At 42.0% G+C, this 21,566-nt stretch overlaps 2 protein-coding genes across 2 annotated transcripts; both read left to right on the top strand.

The window, feature by feature from the left end:
• Window positions 1-286: 286 nt before the first annotated feature.
• LOC131677561 (probable RNA 2'-phosphotransferase) lies at window positions 287-1,256 on the top strand. The gene is made up of 2 exons (XM_058957441.1): window positions 287-478; window positions 583-1,256. The coding sequence occupies exon 2, from the start codon at window positions 595-597 to the stop codon at window positions 1,162-1,164; it is 570 nt and encodes a 189-aa protein (XP_058813424.1). The 5' UTR covers window positions 287-478; window positions 583-594; the 3' UTR covers window positions 1,165-1,256.
• A 6,280-nt stretch (window positions 1,257-7,536) lies between these two features.
• Window positions 7,537-16,366, top strand: LOC131677562 (protein slender lobes-like). The gene is made up of 4 exons (XM_058957442.1): window positions 7,537-7,697; window positions 7,772-8,841; window positions 9,273-11,066; window positions 14,709-16,366. The coding sequence occupies exons 1-4, from the start codon at window positions 7,667-7,669 to the stop codon at window positions 16,218-16,220; spliced, it is 4,407 nt and encodes a 1,468-aa protein (XP_058813425.1). The 5' UTR covers window positions 7,537-7,666; the 3' UTR covers window positions 16,221-16,366.
• Window positions 16,367-21,566: the final 5,200 nt, after the last annotated feature.

The following is a 21,566-nucleotide window of genomic DNA, read 5'->3' on the forward strand; positions in this document are numbered from 1 at the left end:
ACAGTTTAGCCTTTTCGCAAACGGCGAATTCTGAAAGGCAAAATCAAGACTGGCAAATGCATTATTTTAGTTTCTACCAACAAAAAAACACATAGGAATAAATTTATATCTACAATAAAAACTACATTTGGAAAATCATTGTAGAATATTCAATCTGATTTTTCTCCATTTGAGTACATTGCGACTTAGGCCCTAATGAAAAATCTGTGTCGAAATATAACAATTGGTAAAATAGCCGTAAAAATGAATGTATCTTGCAGCGCTGGTTGATGAACAAAATTATTACCCATTATCGGGTTACGGTGGGTTAGCGTGTCAAAAAAGGAATACAAAAAAATAAACTATTTCAGTGTTTGTGTCTCGACTAGTAAAAATTTTCCGGAAAAGGATATCGTGGAAGTCGAGTTTTCAGATTTTTTTTCTGAGGCAAAAAACAAGAGGGTAGTTTTCCATCCAGATCAAACTGATATGATGAAAAGTGAGACCAATTCAGGAAAAAAATAGTGGCAAAAGCTGCACCACACCATTAAGATTTCACAATATTAGCACATAGCTTGAAACAAATGCTTCATTTTAACTCAGGAATTCAACATAATGGAAAAATCGAAAATCCCACTGATACCCAACGAAAAAGTATTCTTCCAAAATATTTCTCACTCAAGGCAATCAGCCGATCGTAAATTAACGCCACAGAAACTATCCTGGTTTCTACGCCACTCGGCAGCCGTCGCCGAGCACATGGACCCGGATGGCTTTGTTTGCTTCGACATCCTCAAACAGATTAGCGGCGCCAATATGGAACGAATCCAGGAGCTCATAGCTGCCGATCAGAAGGGCCGCTACGAAGTTCGCGATAAAGAAATACGGGCAGTTAATGGACACAGTATTCACTTTTGTCAAAATTATGAAATTGTGCAACAACCACCAGAGTTCCTATATCATGCAACAAACAACCACGCGCTGCCACTGATTATGGGTGATGCGCTGAAAAAGATGGGCCGGCATTATATCCACATGTATGAACAGCCTCCGGAGAAAACATCGGTTCGATACAGAATTTTGAAAATAAGACCCCCACGCGGACATGTATTCTTTCGAACTAAGAATGGGTATATTCTGTGCAAGGTCGACATCCCAGCGGAATTTATCGAAGTAATGAGCTAGTAGAGAAAATTAAATGATGTGTAATTCATTCGAAATGTCCAAACGGTGTCTATAAGCATATATATTTCAATAAATTAAAATTGAGAAATCTGTACTAGTCTGTGCATTATAACAGAAAACTGCTAACCTGTGCATTAAAACAAAAAACCGGAAGTTTTAAAAATCTGCACATACATTGAAAATCTGTGTATAGCGGCCCTACACAATCAGAAATATTGATAATAAATTATATATTGGTGTAAAGCGGACCCTACACGAGACAGAAATATTGTCAATAAATATATTGACAAGACTACTTCAATCCCATTTAAATTCTACAGAATGAATATTTTCAAGATGGCCTTACACCATCAATATATTGATATGATTTATTGTCAATATTTCTGCTCGTGTAGGGTCCGCTAAATGAATTGAAGCGATCTTGTCAATATATTGACAATATTTGTCTTGTGTAGGGACTGCTTTACACATGCAATAATTTTGTCAATACTCCCTAGTATTGACAAAAATATTGAACGTGCAAAGGGCCCCTTACACAAGGCGCCGCCCAGTTAAGCTCAGCTGGAAATGAACCGGAATTCTGGCTGGTTCCAGTTCGTATTCCGGCTCCAGTGACATAACCGATTCTAGTTAGAATCGGTTGTGTCACTGGAGCCCGTGTACGAACTGGAACCAGACAGAATTCCAGTTCATTTCCGGCTGAACTTTACTGGGTAGTAATGTCATTACTGATTGGTAATGTCATTACTGAGCAGTAATGTCGATTTTAACGATCGAATTTTTCAATATTTTCAAAATGTGCTTACAGGGTCAATATATTGATCAATTATTCAACGCTTTTTTGTGAAAAGGGCGATACTTACAAATGTAAACATAAGGCTTTTTTCATACATGCGAATGAGGGCTTTGAAACGCAACAAATTAACCTAAAAATTTGGATTCTACGATATTGCTTTCTTAAACTACAGCAAAATATACAACGGGCGAAACTGTATTTTTGCTTGTTTATTTAAAGTTTCGCCCTCCACGCTCCATGCAAACAAACAGGGCGATACTTTTTTTGCTAGCAGTTAAGAGGCGAAACTGTTTTTTCGTATTTTTTCAGGATTATCAAGCTGATACCAGCTGTAAATAATAACAATGATCGTTATTGTAAAAAGCCGGACGAAATCGGTTGTGTAAAATGGTAGTTATTGTAAAAAAACGTAAGGGCGATACTTCAATGCTGATAGGTGGGACCAAAAAAGTAAACAATCGCCAAAGGGGCGATACTATCATTTTGTCAATTTCAATAGCAAAAACATTTTAATTTAATAATTTCAAATACTTTATGATGTTTTGGGTTTCGATCACTGAATTATGCAATCTTCTTCTTCTTCTTCGCTTCTGTTTGGCTTGTTTGTGAAACAAAGCCCAAAATGGCACAGCATATAAAGCTATATTGCCAGTTAATCTTCGTTTATAGTCCAATGGACTTTACTTTCTGTGACTAACCGACGATAAACTCGCAGTGCCACAAAATTGGTCCACCACAGCACGAGTAATTCGCCCAATCAAGGTGAAAAAAGCGAATTATCTAGCACTCGGTGAAAACCAACATGTCGACACGTTGAAATTTTCACCGGAAGTGAATTATGCAATCTAGGATGTAAAAAACACAATACGACACAGATCTTTCAATAGGGCCAAAGTCGCAATGTACTCAAATGGAGAAAAATCAGTTTCGATATACGGCGATGCTTTTCTAAATGTAGTTTTTATTGTAGGTATAAATTACTTTATGATCATGTTTTTCCGGAAGCATCTTTGGGTAAACCTTATGACAATATAACAAAGAATTTAATTCCTATGTGCTTTTAGTGGGTAGAAACTAAAAAAATGCTTACGCCCAATTTGCATCCCAGTCGTGATTTCGCCCTTCAGCAACCACCATTTGCGGAAGGGCTAAACGGTGTACATAATTTTCAGAAGGGCGCGGTAAAAGGGCTAAACTGACTCTGTCTTGCTGGGTAGGGCTGGGTAAATGGGCGAGCTTGACAGTATACTTTTTAATAGGGCTCAGCAAATGGGCGCATAGAAACCCAATGTAAATGATAGGGCGCGTGCATCTTTTCTTCGAATTTCATGAAAATATCGAAATATTCGAATGTTTATGTGCAACAACTATCGAGTAGACATGATCCTAGTAGATATTGCTTATCATTTATATAATAGAACCGCCGTTTAAAGAATAATTTTGTGAATAATAACCGTACGCCCGGTTCTGTCAAAAAATGTAAGTTTAGCCTTTATATTCCATATGAGAAGAAGGGCCTAAGTCGAAATCTCGAAGAAAATGCATGTTTCGCCGTTTTGTTTTCTTTAATTATAAATCGAACTAAAAACCATTTTAACTAGTTTTCACCTCAATCGTGTAGTATTTTTGTCGCATAATGTCATAATAGCGAAAACGCAGTTTGTTTACATTTGCGATTTAAGCCCTAATGAAAGATCTATGTCGAATAGTTCTTAAATAGGAAATAAAACCAAGTCTGGAAATACTCACTGTTGATTTTCTTTGAATGGTGTCACTGCTACCCGGTCAGCGTGGCAAGCAGAAAGTTTAGCATAAGTTTAGCAAAGCGAAATTGATGCTAGCAGAGTTTCCGCGAGCATTTTGCGCGATTTGTGCGAGAATTCTGGCAACGAATTCGCTCAAATGCAACAACCGTTTCTGACAGAAGCGGTTACACCAACCGATGCTGCTCACTTTTATCCAGAATCGAGCCAGAAATGTACGACCAAGATCTCTGCACGCTTCCTGCCACATCTGTGTCAGATGTTTTGTCCGATTCGTGCTAAATTCTACCAGGTAGGAATTGCCAGGATCTTTGCACAGTTTATGTCCGAGTTATGCCAGGGTTTAGCTCGGTTCCTGTCAAAATTTGCGCGAGCGAAACCGAGTTCGCCCTAGCTCAACTAACCCGACAGGATACGCGCAGAAATCTGACAGGGCTGCCAAACCAAGACTTACAGAAATCTAGCAGAACGGTCTCTGCCAGAAAATTTGCTCACTGCGAAGAAGTGCGAAAGCGACGCATTACTCAAAAGTAAGTTAAAAGAACCTATTCTGCAGGTTGTTTTATTTAACCGTGTAGGGTCCGCTTAAAGGTCGCTTATCTGGCATCCTTGAAATAAAGTCAGGAATACCTATTAAAAAGATCCTAATAGGCCTACGCTAGTCAAAGTCCTTATACAGAAAGGATGCATGCGTCAAAGCGAAAACAGCCTCTGCCCAGTGAGCAAATTTTCTGGCAGAGACCGCTCTGCTAGATTTCTGTAAGTCTTGGTTTGGCAGCCTTGTCAGATTTCTGCGCGTATCCTGTCGGTTAGTTGAGCTAGGGCGATCTCGGTTTCTCTCGCATTTTCTGGCAAATTTTGACAGGAACCGAGCAAAACCCTGGCATAACTCGGACATAAACTGTGCAAAGATCCTGGCAATTCCTACCTGGTAGAATTTAGCACGAACTGAGCAAAAACTCTGCCAAAGATGTGGCAGAAAGCGTACAGAGATCTTGGCCGTACATTTCTGACTGGATTCTGAATAAAAGTGAGCAGCATCGGTTGGTTTAACCGCTTCTGTCAGAAACGGTTGTTGCATTTGAGCGAATTGGTTGCCAGAATTCTCGCACAAATCGCGCAAAATGCTCGCAGAAACTCTGCCAGCATCAATTTCGCTTTACTCGACTTTTGCTAACTTTCTGCTTGCCACGCTGACCGGGTGTACTCGTCCCGGTCAGCGTGGCAATAATCAAGTCACTGCATATCACATTTACATTACATTTCATATACACAATCTTACATATACATTAACACTTATTCAGCAGGTTCCCATACATTAAATTTCTCGTGAAATTCCCGAAAGCAAGTCCCTCTCGGCCAAGTTGACGGTGACAATGCAGCATTTCTCAGTTTTAAATCTACTCCAACCTTGAACGAAATAAAAGGCATCGAAGCTACTTCTTTCCAGTCTGGCACAAGTTTTTTCACAACGGCAGGGTTCTTTCCGAGCGATTTTGTTACCATATCCGCGATGTTCCTTTCAGTAACTGAATTTTTCGCTCTCGTGAAGAATAGCCAGCAGAGTGTATGTCATTTTGAATATATTTGTAGTTGGGACTGTGGCCACATTTGAAATTATGGCGCCACTGACATATGAACTAGCATATGGGGGATAGACCACTAGTGACAAATTGTTCGCAAACCTGATGGGTAACCCACCAGTAAATGAGTGTTTGGGACTGTGAATAAAAGGTGGAGCTAGTGTTCTGGGAAAATTGCTGGATCGATGTTTTTTGAGGGAATTCCCTCATAGTGTTATGTCTGTGGTATAACTTAGAATATGACACGCATAGACAGACGAACGTAATTTGATTTGTTTTTACGTGGAAGATCTTTTATGTCTACGAACCTAAATGCAGTGTGTATTCGAGAAGCAAGCACTCAATACGACGCAGTGCTAAACTGCCGTTCTACGCCTAATTGTCCCATGTGGCTAATTTTGTTTACCAAAGTGTATGCCGAGAGTTTTCTTGTTACTTGGGAGATTTTTGGCTTCATGAAAATCGAAATGGATGCGTTTACCACAGAATCCATGATGGAACAAACATATTTAAAAAAAACGTGTGTAAGGATTTGAATTAATATAGGATAAACACTAGTGCCGCCAAACCAACTTATCCCAACTATCCGTCAAATCCATTCCGGAACCGGTACGAAATCATGAATGAATTCAGTATGAAATCTTGCTCAAAGAAAACAACCGATTCCGACTCTATCGGTTCATCCATTTGAGCTGGAAGTCCGAACCGGTTCCGAACTAGTTTGACTGGGTAGAGGAATAACCGCTGTTAATTCAGTCGATCTCAGCCACAAAAAAACATGACGACAGTAGCGCTCCTGGTTTGGATATCCCAACTACCTTCGAGATTTTTACACAAGTTGAATGCTGAAGATGGACGTCTGTGCGTTTACCATGTTATAAGTATTTGGATGCGACGATAGTGATGAAGAGCTTTACAGGATTATTATGTTAATTGTCTAGTTTGGAGGCTCTAATGTGATAAAAATCAGCTTTCGATGCGATTTTTCGTAATTAGTATTCCGGCTCCAGGGACACAACCGATTCAAACTAGAATCGGTTGTGTCACTGGAACAGGAATACAAATTAGAACCAGTATGCATTCCGGCTCATTTTCTGGCTGAACTTAACTAGGTAACTCTTGCTTACAACGAATGCGAGATTCGTTCGAAAGTGCCCCATACAAAACCTCCCGATTTTTCTACCAACTGAATCGGAACGACTGTATTCGTTATAATTAAACCATTTACACATTTTAAATATTTTTTACAACTATTTCACAAAAACATATGGCACCCGTGCTCGGTCCGTAGTTCTTTGTCTTTTGGCCCTTTTCAAATAACGTGCTAACCAGGGGTGCCAACCTTCCAGATTTATCTGGATTCATCCAGATTTTCAAGCCTCGTCCAGACAAACAGATTTACCTTTGTTTGATACAGATTTCAGGGCATTTGTCCAGATTTATCCAGACATTTTAAAAAATAACAACATAAGTTTCAAGAACTCTTCCTTGATACATAAACCACTTTTTAAGAAAACTGGAAACACAACATACCACAGTTTTTTCGCTGAAAGTCAACAAATTTTTTGCTGAATTTTATCAGCTAGAAGTTCCAGCAGTCCAAGATTCTGGAAACTCTGAGATTCAAATTTAATCAATGTACTCTATACTGAAAATCAAGGATTCTGGCGTTTCCAGATTAGCAGTGCAATCACCGAATTTTTAATAAGCCGATAAAATTACTAATATACAAACATGTTTCATTACTAAAATGTAACAAATACAGCCCATCGGTGAGGAATGCACCTTTTCCTTAAGAATTTGGGTCATCCAGACAATTCCAGACTTTTTAAAAAAATATTACAGATTTTTTGGAAAAACACTTGGCATCCCTGGTGCTAACTTTACAAATTCCATCCGTTAATTATACGTTAAGCGCACAACGGGGCGAAATTCAATGCGCAATTTCGCCCGTTCGTGTCTGCAGAGATGCCAGATTTGCAGACAAGTCTGCAAATTCGCAGACTTTTAATTTAAGCTGCAGATTTTTTCGATGACGCAGATATTTGCAGATTTTCTAGTTTGGTTGCAGATATTTGCAGATTTTTTAGTTTTGTTGCAGATATTTGCAGATTTTTGAATATAAAGGCTTTTGGTTACACTAGCTTTCCTGACATTTTTGTTCTTCCCAGACTTTTAAAATTATTATCGCAGACATTTGAAAAAAGTACCTGGCATCTCTGCGTGTCTGTCAAATTTAACCGCACCGTACGTGAAGGCGCATTGTTTTGTTTTGCGTCAGGAAAAACGTGGATTCCGATGAGAAGGCAACATTTTTCAGAGGTTTTGTTTTGAGTGACCTATTGTAAATTGCGATAATAATGAACAAAGAGGAGGAAAGGACGACTAGAGGTATGTAAACGTTACAATATCTTCTACGGCAATGGGTGCTCATAGGATAAATTCGATGCTTTCCTGTTTTGTAGTCACCCGCGGTGCTCTACGGCGACGTTCTGTTGATCTGGACACATCCGCTGGAACGGGTACTCCTAAGAAGCCGGCAGTTGGTAAAAAATTAGCAGTACTGGATGCCATACAAGAAGGAATGAATGGTTCAGCTGTTTCCGTTACCGATGACGATACTACCACCAGATCCACTAGAAGCAGAAAGGACACTCCCTCGGTGACAATCAAAACGAACCAGAAAGTGAGAGATAGAGAGGAACAAACTGGTCGCAGATCACGTGCTGCTTCACTGTCGGAAGAAAATTTAGCTTTATTAGACGCATCAATGGAGGTTCGTCGCACCCCACAACGTCGACCTTCGGAAGATGTTGCTGCGACTCCAAAAACAGCACCACAGTCAAACCGACGGGTCACCCGTCGGAATAGTGCTACCTCCGATGATTTGCCATCTCTTACTACTCCAACCCTTCCACGATCTCGTCTCAGCGTTGCTCCGCCAACAATCGCCGAAGACGACGAGAAGGAGGACACAGCTAATTGTTCCGCAGAGGCAGATTTGTCTGATTTGGACATACGTAAATTGCGGAATAGATCTATTTCTAACTCGCCGGTTCCAAGAAACATAACACCACCATGCAAGAACACGTCTACAAGTTCGCAAAATGACAATACATCTCCTATTAAACAGGAAAACGTGGATATTGCGGATACTCTAGCATCACCACAAAACAATGAAACTAGTATCAACAGTAACACTTCGGCCAAGGAACTCAAAGTCTTAGTGACGGACATTTCTAATGAAGAAGTTCAAACACATAACACCAGTAGCTCGGCGCAGAAGGACACATTGAACCGAACCGATGAGGCAATTACTCCAATCAAGGGAACGAATTCCAGTCAGCAGCAAACAGTAACATCATCTAGTAACAAGTTGCTCGTAAGGAATGTCACATTCGACGAACAAACCACATCGGACTGTCAAGATCATAGTTCGTATCCCAAAACCCCGATCGTAGCTGCCGATAAGAAGGCTTTGAGGTTTAACGTAAAGAGGGCAGATTCAGGGGATGACCCGGCGGTGCCAAAGTCGGTAAGTTGGTAATTTCGAACCGTTTGGGGTCATTCTGTACATTTCATATATTTTATCTGGAATATTTTTAGATATATAAATTTAAGCATATGAATAGTGTCCTCCTTCAGCGAAAAAAATATCTGGTTTCACCAGGAGTGCTTCCAATTTCTTCGGGTAATCGAAGAAACCGGGACTACTCCGGAGCAAAGTGTTTCTGTATTAACTATTACTTTTTTCTTCGTCCTCTGGTGGGAAGTAAAGAGAAGCAAGTTTTACCTGTTTCCGTTGACTTCAAGAGTCAAGCGTATCGGAACAAATCTAATGATTCAATCAATTCCCACCAAACTTACCTAGCAAAGTACGCTATTTTGCTTCGATTGATATGATTTTTATTCCAGTAACCTTTGTCTAGCAACTTTTAAATTTTGCAACCCATTTTTATTTCACAGACGTCAGATATGTTTGAGATAGCAGAAACAGACACGGAATCACCGACGATGGAGGATACGACTCGTAAGGTAGAATCGGAAAATGTTGCAAGCTCACAGCCTTCGAATGTAACCAAGGATCCAATCGGTGAGCAGCTAGATACTAGTGTGGATGCTTCGTTGGCAAACATTGTGGACGATGTTAAAGAAAATTTGAAACAGGTCGATCTGTCGATGAGCATTTTGGAAACACCTAGAAAACCGGAGAAGCCCAAGTCTCGTTTCCCCCGTCTACGCGAAGGATCTAGCAGCACACCGGTACCCTCACCATTGGTGGGATCTCCGAAAAAATCGCTGCAAGTCATTGAATCACCTAAAGCGTTAGACAACGAAACACCTGAGGCGGACAAATGTGACGATCAGGTGAACGATTCAAAGCTTGCCAAATCTTGGAGTCATGCCGTAAAGGGAACCAGTGGCCAGGGCATTGATGTTTTCAGTGTACGAAAGCAGGAGGAACAAGATCGACGGGATGAAGAAGCCCATAAGTTGAATGAATCATTAAAACGCAAATCACTTGAAACGTCAAAGAAAATTGAACACGACGAAGAGGAAGAGTCGGAGACATCTAGGCGGAATAGCTTAGTGGACGATGAAGCAATGGAAGCGGATGGCTACCAGTCAGGTGATTCTTTGGATAGCGAAACTCGAGCTGAAATGGAAGATAATGAAATTCCGGTGGACGGAGAAAGCATTGGTAGCCAGGATAGCGAAAAAAGTGCTGATATCGACGAGGACGGTGAGGAAGAAGAAAATGAAAACGATTCATTCATTGTGACTGACGAGGAGGATTCAAATTTGCTGGATGGTTCGGGTGATGATTTAGCGATAAACGAAGAACCCGTAAGTTCAAACAAAAGAAGACGTATCATTCAACCAGTGGATTCTAGTGACGACGAAAATCAAGATACTGGAAAAGAGGCTGCGGATATTAATCTGGACAAATCAAATACTGCTTCGAATGATAATGTCTCGACTGTACAAGTGAACTCGTCGACAGAGTATTCCGAGAATGATTCAGTAGGGGAAGTTAAATCGCCTCAAATTTCGCCAGAGAAATCAGTTTCCCAAAGTCCAGTAATCAAAAAATCCAATGCAGACAACCATGTGAACCACAGCGGAGAATCTCCAAAATCGCGCAAATCTTTACCAACACCCGCATTGATTTCCGCTGATTTCTATGCATCTGCGTCGAAAAAAGCCAAACGCAACACGATTAATCCAATGATTCCGGAAGATACGGCACCAGAGAAACCTACAAAACTGGAAACTAATCGTAAATCCCCTGGATTGGTTGCCAATCCGGCAGCAATGGCACAAGCGAGAAAAAATAAACGACTTTCACTAGATCCAACCACATCTGCCAACAAATCGGACAAGCGTTCATCGCTACCGAGTAAATTGCCGCAGGATAAGGACGTAAGTTCGCCGCTGAAACGAAAAACCGATAAATCCGTTTCGAAAGAACCGAATGCAGTGCCCGAAGCGGTTGAAGAAGTTTTAGCCGAAGCGGATGAAGAAGTTTCAGCCGAAGCGGATAAGGAGGATTCAGCCGAAGTTGAACCTATGGAAGTTGATGACTGTCTTGAAGAATCCACCCATAGTGAGATGGAAAAGGTCGTTAAGATCGCTATGAAGAAGCCAAAAGATATCACCGAATTCGACCATGATACCATTTTGTCCCGTTGTAATGAAATTGTTCGGGCTGATAAGGAGCGAAAGAAGCAGAGCGCCACACTGCGGCAGAAAAAGAAGGTAATTATTTCAAGATTTCTAATGTACTACTTAGTCAATTCCTTCCTGCATATACCGTCTCCGTTCCACGAGACAAAATTTGCAAAGTCGGATGAAGTGGCAACTGTTTGCCCAGTAAACACCGGTCCTCGGGAGGAGCACTAAATTTTGCGCCTTTTTGTCTCGAAGTGTGTAACGTCAAGTTCTCTATTATGTATAGTCCAATGTATTCCTCACAACGCGTGCTAAGTCGTCAGTCATGCAATTGAAACTTCGCATTGATTCCGCTTGTGTCTTCTTCCTAATCTCCTTTTGGGTCCCCTAGGTCTAAAGCGGAATAAATCGACTATTAAGTAAATCAGAAAGCGCTGGTTCATTCATAAATTACGTAACGCTTTTAGGGGGAGTTAGATCGTTACGTAACATGGTTTCACCGAAGAAAAAAAAATTCCAGGAATTTGTTACGTTATAGGGGAGGGGGATGGACAATTTTGTGACAATTTGTTACATGGGGGGGGGGAGTCAATTTTGGGCAATTTTTGCGTTAGGTAATTTATGAATGGTCCCTTAAGAGTAATGTCCAGGAATACTGATTTATCTGCAACTATTCTGCCAGTTATTATTCCTGTGTGTATTAATGATTGTTTTGTTTGATAATCAGAAATAATTTAAAAAATTAAATATGTTACAACTAAGTCACAAAGAACGGACATCCAGGCTCGAACAAACAAGTTTAAAATACTTGTTACCCATTTGAACAAATATTTGCTAGAATACCACACTGGCATATCCCAATATAATTATGACGGTCGCTTGGACACAAATTGTGTGGTCCCTTGTCGATTCAGTAAAGCTCACGTACTAAACGGAATAACGACAGAACCACCTCTGGGGGTTACATCACAATTACCTTTGGATGTTCTCTGTGCCTAAATTGATGTTGGCTCACAGTGTTGCGCGACCCAGAGGATACTTGGCCTTAATCCCACTGCACTGTCATCGATGTTACGTGATATTCGTTATGGGTTTGTTCGGGGCCATTTATATACCATGTCCTGTAGAAAAGAAAAGAATAGTCCAAAGCACACATCCCTCCAAGCACATTTCAAATTGTTGGTTTTATTATTCCCGCTCCACTAGCAAGTCTCAAAATCATTTTTAGTTTTCATCTCGGTAAATCAGTTACGTCACTCTCTTCCCCAACTGTCAATACGCGACATCATTTATGAACGGTCCCTTGGTGATATCTTTAGAGCAGACAATCCAATGAAATATAGGATTCATTCATACCAATAGAGGTTGAAATCACCGCATATGATATGTTGTTTTGTTGAGAAGGCCAAAAAATTGTTTCAAAATCGTTCAACACGAGTCCGACGATGGACGTTTGTTGAATGGTTATTTGGACGTCGTCCAACGTTGGTCCAACGAACGGCCTTTATTGGACAATTTTGAAACCACCCGTTCATAGGGGGCGGCTTCACCGAATTTACAAAATTTACAATAAAAACTCAGAAGTCGGTCTTACAGGTTATCTTCAAATCTACCGTTGGAAGAGTTGTTATATATTATTTCTGTGAATGAAGGCATTCCACCATTAGAAATGTGTAACACCAATGCAATGTGGACTCCATGACTATAAAAGCTACTGATATATGGGAGTTTGCGTGAATTTTTTACGAAACCGTAATTACTACTTTTCATCAACTGCATTCAGGCTCTTTCGGTAAAGTACAGGCAGGTTTAACTTCACACTTGACTTATTGAAAGAATTTGGGGTAAAACGGATACACATGTTTTGTCCGGTTATTTGAACTATCTTCAATCGATTCCCTGGACTATGTTACATAAAAGAATTACTTTTGATTGAATTACTTTCTGAAATGTTGAGTAAGGTATATCTCCACACATGTATTATGTGAAAAATTTGGGTAAAATGGATACAACCGTTTCGTGCGGTCATTCTAAATATATTTAACCGATTCACCGGATTTTTCTTCATAAGAATCACTACTTTTCATCAGCCACCTTCAGTTTTTTGTCGAGAAGCACAGCCAGGTTTAACTTTCCACTTGAGATATGGAAAGAGTTGGGGTAAAACGGGTACACACGTTTCGTGCAACCGTTCTAACTATCTTCAGTCGATTCCCCAAAAATTTTTGCATAAGAAATACTACTTTTGGTCATCCGCATTCAGCCTCTTTCTGAAATGTAGAGCTAGGTTTAACTTTATACCTAAGTTATGGGAGGAATTAGGGTAAAACGGTTACACACGTTTCGAGCGGCTAGTATAACTATAGTCAAACGATAACCTGAAATTTTATACATAAGAATTAAAACTTTTCATCAGCCGCATATACGGCCTTATTCTGCGCGGCGTGTGACGTGAGGTTACTAAACTCACCTCACTTTACGTGACTTTTTTCACTCGATTATTAGAGTCGACTCGGGTGAGCTGAGATTGCTGTTAAATGGGCGTCTCACGTCACCCGAAGTGACTTCAGAATTGGGTGAGAAAAGTCACGCAGAGTGAGATGAGATTAGTCGTCTCACGTCACACGCCGCATAGAATAGAGCCGTGAGTCTATGTCGAAACGGTGCAAAGATGCTGAGAATCAGCTGTCGGGAGCAGCGGCCCCTCGCAAGCAAACCAGTGATGCGTCTCATTGATCGTATTCATATGACCGTCAGTGATAAATAAAATCAATGAAAATAAAATTTCCCGATTGACAGTCACAGACGGTTACAATGAAAATGCCGCTTTTCAAACCACAGGTACAAATAACTTGTCAAGTCAGATAATTTCTACTGAACTTCGACAGTTTCATACGTTTGGAAATGTCTCCAACCTTTCTCCTTCCGGTTTCTGCATAAATATATTAAACCTCCTCAACAATTTCAACCGTAGTCGCATGACACTATGGAAAGGGGCCACGGGCTTGCTAGACAACAAGTGTCAGGGCGCCGGAGAGCAGTGATATGGGGGAATTCACTGTCTTTTAGCATCTAGCAAGAGCCGTACATTAAACAATTGAATGACGGGTCTGAGGCAGGTAACATTTCTAGTTTCGTCTGCAACTGTAGAGTGATCCTAACAGGGAGTCATTCTAAGAACCTAGTTCTAAGTCTCTAGTTGGATCACTCTCAAAAAATGATAAAAATGTATTATTATCTTTTGAAATTAGTACGTCTCCATTCAATGTTTTACAACTGGGACAAAATTCAGAGGTTTCCTTCTATAGGTAAGATATTTGTGCGTTTTTACATTCGGATTGCCTCATAGTTTTCCGCAATGCCCTGAAGCGCCTGAGAACACGACGTACATTTGTGGTTTCAAAACAGTTTTATCACGAATGTCCATCCATGGTTTAAATGGTAAGTTCTAGTACAAAAAATCGGAGTACCCAGATTCTAAAAATCTCCAGAATCGGACCGTTTACGGCGCATGCCTTAGGTAGATCGATGGAATACGGGTGTGAACATCGGTTTGGCCTTGCCGAAACATTACATATGCAGGAACATGAAAATATCCTATATAACAAGGGTCACTGTTGTTCATTTATCTGCCTTAACATGTTTTTTGTGTAATCAATAAACCATGCAAGTACTATTTTAAGTATCATTGAAATCGTACATTACCCTCAAATTCTTTCTATGTCCCAGGATGAAAAACGTCTCCTTCGCGAGCAGCAACAGCTGGATGATTCAACAGAGGTAAACGACAAATCAATGGAACAGCCGAAAAAGAAGAAAAAGAAGAAGCTGGTCAACTACCTACTAGAGGAGCTCGGTGAAACCAAGGAGCAACAGCTAGCACGAGCTCTGCAGCGCAAAGTTGCCCTGCTAGAGGCAAAGCGGGAGCGTAAAAAGGCCAAAAAGGCGGCCAAACTACAGCAGCAACTTAACAAAGAAAATCAAAACGGCCACCTGAAGGAAGGTATCGGCGCCAAGTTTGAAAAGAAGGCCAAGAAGCAGAAGACGGAGAAGGCGACAAAACTTGCCAAAGTTTTGGCGAATATTCCCGCAGTACCGATAATTAAAAGAGATGTGTCCGCCTTTGCCGTATATAGTGCTCAAATAGAAGAGCTAAAGGAGGAACAAAATTTGGGCAAGAGAAAAAGAAAGCAGAAACGGGAGAAGAATCAAACGCAATCGGCTGCGGAAGAGGTACAAATGGCTTTCCAACCCGATCCCATTCAGGTGAAGAAGAAAAAAAAGCCAAACAATGATTCGGAAGAAACAACTAAACCCGAATCCTCTTGCGAGAGCGCTTCTGCTTCCAAGGCCGAAGAAAAGCACACCAAGACAAAGAAAACTGAGAAAAGCGTGAAAAAATCAAAACAAAATGAACATGAACAACTGAACAAGAGCAAACAACTTGCAACTGCATCCTCTGAACCGAGAGAAAAATTATTAAAATCCAAGGGAAAACCACTAACGCAGGCCGAAACAGCTCCTCTTGAAACAGTTTTATTAGATGAAACACTCGTCAAATTGAAGGAATCCCTTTCGGAGCCTATCACAAAGGTAGTAAAAAAACAAAAACTGTCGCAGAAAGAAGTGGCTTCCGTTCGGCAATTCACAGAATTAGAATCAACGCCTCCGCGAAAAACAACCGGTGGAAGCAAACTAAAGGCTCTTAGATATTTGGAATCCGGCTTCACCGAAGAACCTGTGACTCCAGAACAACAGCTGCTGAAACGCAACCGCGGCTTCAAGGAGGAACCGGTCACCCCAAAACCCATTGGATTCCGAGTTTCGAGTCTGCTTCCTGCTGGACAGGAAGAACTGCGAATACAGGCCATCGAGGCGAAGAAGAAAAATAAGCTGATTCATCCGCACCGAATCCGACCGGAGGATGTTGTCGAACCAGCCAAGACGCTGCCACTGCCCATTTGGACACGCTCGGGAACGTTTGAAGTAGAAGAGGTTAGCGCGAAGGGCCAGAAGAAGAAAACGACCAAGTCATCCGATGGTAACTGCATTCCAGTCAGCGGATCCGGTAAAACATCAACTAACTTCTTGGTGAAGCCGCTGGCATCGATAAAGCACAAAAGCAGCAGCATGACTCGCCGCGTCGAGTTGGCTGAAGTGGAGCAGGATGTAATCAATTTCAAGAAACAGGCCATTCACGTCAAAAATGCTCATCTGAGAGAGAAAAAATCCAAGCTTTGATTGTTTCATTTTTGTTTGTAGTTATGCCTTTTCCCCAATTTTGCTTTCATCCAGGAGCTGACATGAGCAAAATTCCATATTTTAATTATTATTTCGTTCGAAGCGTACAGTACTTGTTTTGTCATTATATTCTATATTTTGGATAACACTTGTATTGTAAGTAGTGATGATATAAATCCGAAAGCCAACCGTCAATGTGTTTATGGAAGTTAATTCATTCGTATTAAGAAGTAATTTATAAAAACATAGCTGAAAAAATTGAAAATTGCATACCTATACTTCTAGTATGATTTCAATGGGTGGATACACCGAATATGTTCAATGCCTAAAATTTACAGCAGAAGAATCATAATTGTCCCATGTGTATAGGGATTCTCATAGCACATGGGACAGTTATGCTTCTAGCGGCAGTATACACATGGGACGAGTTGGGTAAACGGGAAGAAGTACCAGTTCGTTCATTGTGGCTCGACAGTTGAGACGTCAGAGGCATGGTTGAAGGCATCCTCGACAAGTGGTGTTTCAACAGCAAACCACGGGTACACACAATTGCCTACCACGGTGGTAGAATTCGAGAGTGATCGCGCTTGTAGTGTTGATGTCGTCAGGCAGCTCCAATCGACGAGAGAAGAAGTGTCACAGGTAGATCCATTTGTCTAAAGCAGAAGCGGCACGACGAAGGACAACAAGTGGCACCGAAGAGTATCTCATCGACATAATGTGATCGCGCTAGTGTTATTGATGTTACCGACGGGCAGCGCTGGTCGACGAGAAGGGATTGGAAGTGTCGTAGGTAGGTCTACCGCATGGCACAGAAGAGTGTCACATTGGTAAACAACGGACACAGTTTACAACGCTTGAGCTATGTTCTGCAGGTGTTGGCGTTCATCACAGCAGATAACAGGTATATTTTTCATACTTCATTGCGATAGTTATTCTTGCCAGCTAAAATAAATGACGAGACTGGAGAATGTATAACCAAATACAAATATGTAATATATAATTTGTATTTGGTATAACCAACTTAACTATTATCCAACGGAGAAAAGAGTTGGACCTTTTTTCAAGCATGTGTGATCCAGCTCAGCTTCAGCTTCAGTTGGTTGCTAGAACGACTTACAAATAAATCTTCAAATAATAACTGGATCTTCGTGGGTGCTCATCCAAGTGACCTCGTAAGATTGTATCAAACAACGATACTTTCAGTGATGGAATATGAGTGCTTCTGTTTCCGTTCAGCTGCGACCACTCACATTATTAAATTGGAACGAATACAGTATCGTTTACGAATCATCTTAGGTTGCATGCTATCAACCCATACGATGAGTCTTGAAGTACTAGCGGGAGTCCCGGTTTTGGGATCTTTCTTCTCATTTACTTATTCGATGTGAGGTTATGAATGCACTGCTAATTGAAAATTTTGAGACTGGTCGAGCTTCAATCCCAAACCAGATTCATGACAGTGTTTTTCAATCACATGTCACAAGAAATAACCTTTTAGGTATGTTGCCACATGCACCAATACACTAGATACTACCGAATCTACTTTATTTTTTGACACGTCCATGCAAAAGGGGACTCGTAGAATCTCAGATCACCTACGCTCGCTGGGATCCCCAAAAAATACTCGCAAGTAAATATCAACACGTTGACTACCATGAAATATTCTTTTTTCGCGACTAACACGTTAACATACAAACACTTCAGCTTCGTCCACGTACAACTACACCCGCAATCTCGCAAACATGAAAACACCCCGGTGATTAGTGAATGTTTTTGCACTTATAAACATATAAACGCGGTCTAAAGCGAGAACCTACAAACGCCCATGTTCGTGCGATCATGAATCGGTCACCTATGGAAATCTGTACCTTCGGTCCTAGAGGCCTAAGTCCATGCGTTCAGTTGGACCAATAAAAACATGACGCTCGTATCCACTAGACAACACGTTCTATGGCGACATGACCGAGGACTTTAGTGATATGGGCAACTTATTCTATTCTGGCTTCTGAACCATTCACTAAAAATTAAGTAGCATACGAATGGCCACACGGTTATAACATATAATTTATACACGCGAAGTCACATACATGCTAGCACACGCGACAAAAACGATAACATACAAACGCTTAAGCCCTTCGCGATCATCCACGCAACCTACTCCCGCGATCTCGCGAATATGATAACAACCCTGTGAAAAGGTGAACGTCTCAACACTTATAAATTTTCAAACGCGGTATGCATATGATGTCAAGAATGAACCTACAAACTCCTGCGCTCTCGCGATCATGAATCGATCACCTCCGGAAGTCTATCCACGGCACCAGCAGTCTAGGCCCGTACCTTCAATTGGACCAATTAAAAAAAACACACATATCCACTGGACAACACGTTCCATGGCGACAAGTCCGGGAACTCTAGTATTATGGGGTAACTAACTGTCAGAATCTGAACCGATCGTTTAGTACTTATGAAGTTATAAGCCCTGTATCAAAAGCGAACTCATAAACGTCCGTGTTCGAGTGATCATGAATCGATCACGTCTGGAAATCTTTACCCTCCGTCCTAGCAAAGGTCCATACATTCAGTTGAACCAAACAAAAAATAGCGCTCATATTCACTAGACAACACGGTCCATGGCGACTTGACCGGGTACTCTAGTGATATGACAGAACTTACTCTCTTCTAGCATCTGAACCGTACACCAAAAAAAAAAGTATTAGATACTCGGTCCGCGTGCGATCATCCAAGAACACACGCGAATATAAGAAAGGAGACACGGTCATAACATATAATTTATACACGTGAAGTTAAATGCACACGCGACATACAAACGCACACGCGATCGACGCTCGAGCCCTTCGTGATGGTACACGCAATTGCGAAGTCCCTACACCCGCACATATCTGAACCGTAGAATGAATATCAAATTCAGAATCATGGCCCGCTACAGTCGGCCTTAAGCAGTATTTTAATGGGTGACATTTTCTGTCTCGTTTGCAATTGTAGTGAGTGATTCTGACGGGGAACCCTTCCGAAAATCTAACTCTACAGCTCCAGTAAGACAACTCTCAAAATATATAGACGGCGGCAGAATTTTTTTTGTCATCTATCATCCATCTCGAAGTTTAACTCCAGTCGAGTCCTGCTACAGCCAGATCGAGGAAGAAGACCTGGATCAGGTGTATGCGGTCACAAAATTTCACAGAATGATCTACGAACGGCATTTCGTTCTTCAGACCGATAACAAGCCGTTGCTAGCGATTTTCGGTTCAAATAGTGGTATTTCGCCATATACAGCAAACCGCTTTCAACGCTGGGCCCTAACCATGCTTCTGTACGACTTCCGTATCGAGTACATGTCCACTGACAATTTCGGACATGCAGGTATTCTCTCGCGTTTAATTAACTCACATGTTAAACCCGATGAAGAACACATCATTGCATCGATTGAGATGGAAACAGTTATCTGCAGCATTGTCTGCCAGTTCATCGAGCGTCTTCCTGTGTCGTTCAAGACGATATCCGCCGAGACCAGCAAGGACCGGACGTTGCAGAAAGTCGTGGAGTTTGTACATAAAGGATGGCCAAGTGACGCAAAAGCTCTCTCCGGAACACCAGAGGTGCAGTAGCTATTCGTGCGTCGGGATTTACTATACTTGGCGCAAAATGTTTTGATGAACGGTGAACGAATTGTCATCCTGAAGAAACTACAACAGAAAGTCCTCGAACAACTACACAGAGGGCACCCTGGTATCGATCGTATGAGATCATTATTAGAACGCAATTATGTATACTGGCCAACATCGATGATCAAATCACAGTCCTTGTGCATGCTTGTTAACAATGTGCCTCAGTTGAGAAGGCCGACCCAAAGACGAAGCTTGAATCATGGCCGACACCTGAGAAACCTTGGCAGCGAGTACACGCGGACTTTTTTTTATTTATTAACAGATTAAGGCAGAAGTGGCCTGTGCCGTATACAAAAGATTCCTCCATTCCACTTGGTCCATGGCCGCGCGTCGCCAGCCACGCAGTCTGCGAAGGGTCCGCAAATCGTCTTCCACCTGGTCGATCCATCGTGCTCGCTGCACGCCACGTCTTCTTGTACCGGTCGGATTGCAATTGAGAACCGTTTTCACCGGGCTATTGTCCGACATTCTGGCTACGTGCCCGGCCCACCGTAGTGGTCCGATTTTCGCGGTATGGCAGATGGGCGGCTCCCCCAACAGCTGATGCAACTCATGGTTCATTCGCCGTCTCCATGTACCGTCTTCCATCTGCACTCCACCGTAGATGGTACGCAGCACTTTCCGTTCGAAGACACCAAGTGCGCGTTGGTCCTCCACGAGCATGGTCCAGGTCTCGTGCCCGTAGAGAACTACCGGTCTAATCAGCGTTTTGTAGATGGTCAACTTCGTACGACGGCGAACTCTGTTCGACCGAAGTGTCTTGCGGAGGCCAAAGTAAGCACGATTTCCTGCCACGATGCGTCTACGAATCTCTCTGCTGGTATTATTGTCGGCAGTCACCAGTGAGCCCAAGTACACGAACTCTTCAACCACCTCGATTTCGTCGCCACCGATGCAAACTCGAAGCGGGCGGTTCTCATTTTCTTCTCGTGAACCTCTTCCTATCATGTACTTTGTCTTCGACGTGTTGATGGCAAGTCCGACGCGCTTGGCTTCTCTTTTCAGTCTGATGTAGGCTTCCTCCATCTTCTCAAAGTTTCGTGCAATAATATCAACGTCATCGGCGAAGCCAAGTAGCTGAACGGACTTTGTGAAAATCGTACCACTCGTGTCGATCCCTGCTCTTCTTATTACACCTTCCAGCGCGATGTTGAATAACAGACACGAGAGACCATCACGGCCTGTTCCGTGCCTGTTTATATCGCGCCTCGTTCGCCCTCGTGCGGTGTTGCAGCATTCTCGCCCATGCTGCATTCTTCTCTTCGACTAACTGCTCGCATTCGCCGTCGTACCAGTCGCTTCTTCGGTCCGGGCCCACCGTACCTAGTGCAGTGGCTGCGGTGCTACCTATGGCGGATCGGATATCTCTCCAGCCATCTTCAAGGGCAACTGCGCCTAGCTGTTCTTCCGTTGGTAGTGCCACTTCCAACTGCTGCGCGTATTCTTGAGCCACTCTGCCATCTTGTAGCCGCTCGATGTTTAGCCGCGGCGTTTGGCTTCGACGAGAGCTATGCACTGTCGAAAGTTTTGAGCGCAAGCATACTGCAACCAGGTGGTGGTCCGAATCTATATTCGCACTGCGATAAGTGCGGACGTTTGTGATGTCCGAGAAGAATCTACCGTCGATTAGAACGTGGTCGATTTGATTTTTTGT

This window comes from Topomyia yanbarensis, chromosome 1, assembly GCF_030247195.1.
Source record: "Topomyia yanbarensis strain Yona2022 chromosome 1, ASM3024719v1, whole genome shotgun sequence".
NCBI classification, from domain to species: Eukaryota; Metazoa; Arthropoda; class Insecta; order Diptera; family Culicidae; genus Topomyia; species Topomyia yanbarensis.

Coding starts and splice junctions, on each gene's coding strand:
- LOC131677562 (XM_058957442.1), top strand. CDS start 7,667: ATGAACAAAGAGGAGGAAAGGACGACTAGAG. Junction 8,842..9,272: donor ACCCGGCGGTGCCAAAGTCG/GTAAGTTGGTAA, acceptor TTTATTTCACAG/ACGTCAGATATGTTTGAGAT. Junction 11,067..14,708: donor CACTGCGGCAGAAAAAGAAG/GTAATTATTTCA, acceptor TCTATGTCCCAG/GATGAAAAACGTCTCCTTCG.
- LOC131677561 (XM_058957441.1), top strand. CDS start 595: ATGGAAAAATCGAAAATCCCACTGATACCCAACGAAAAAGTATTCTTC.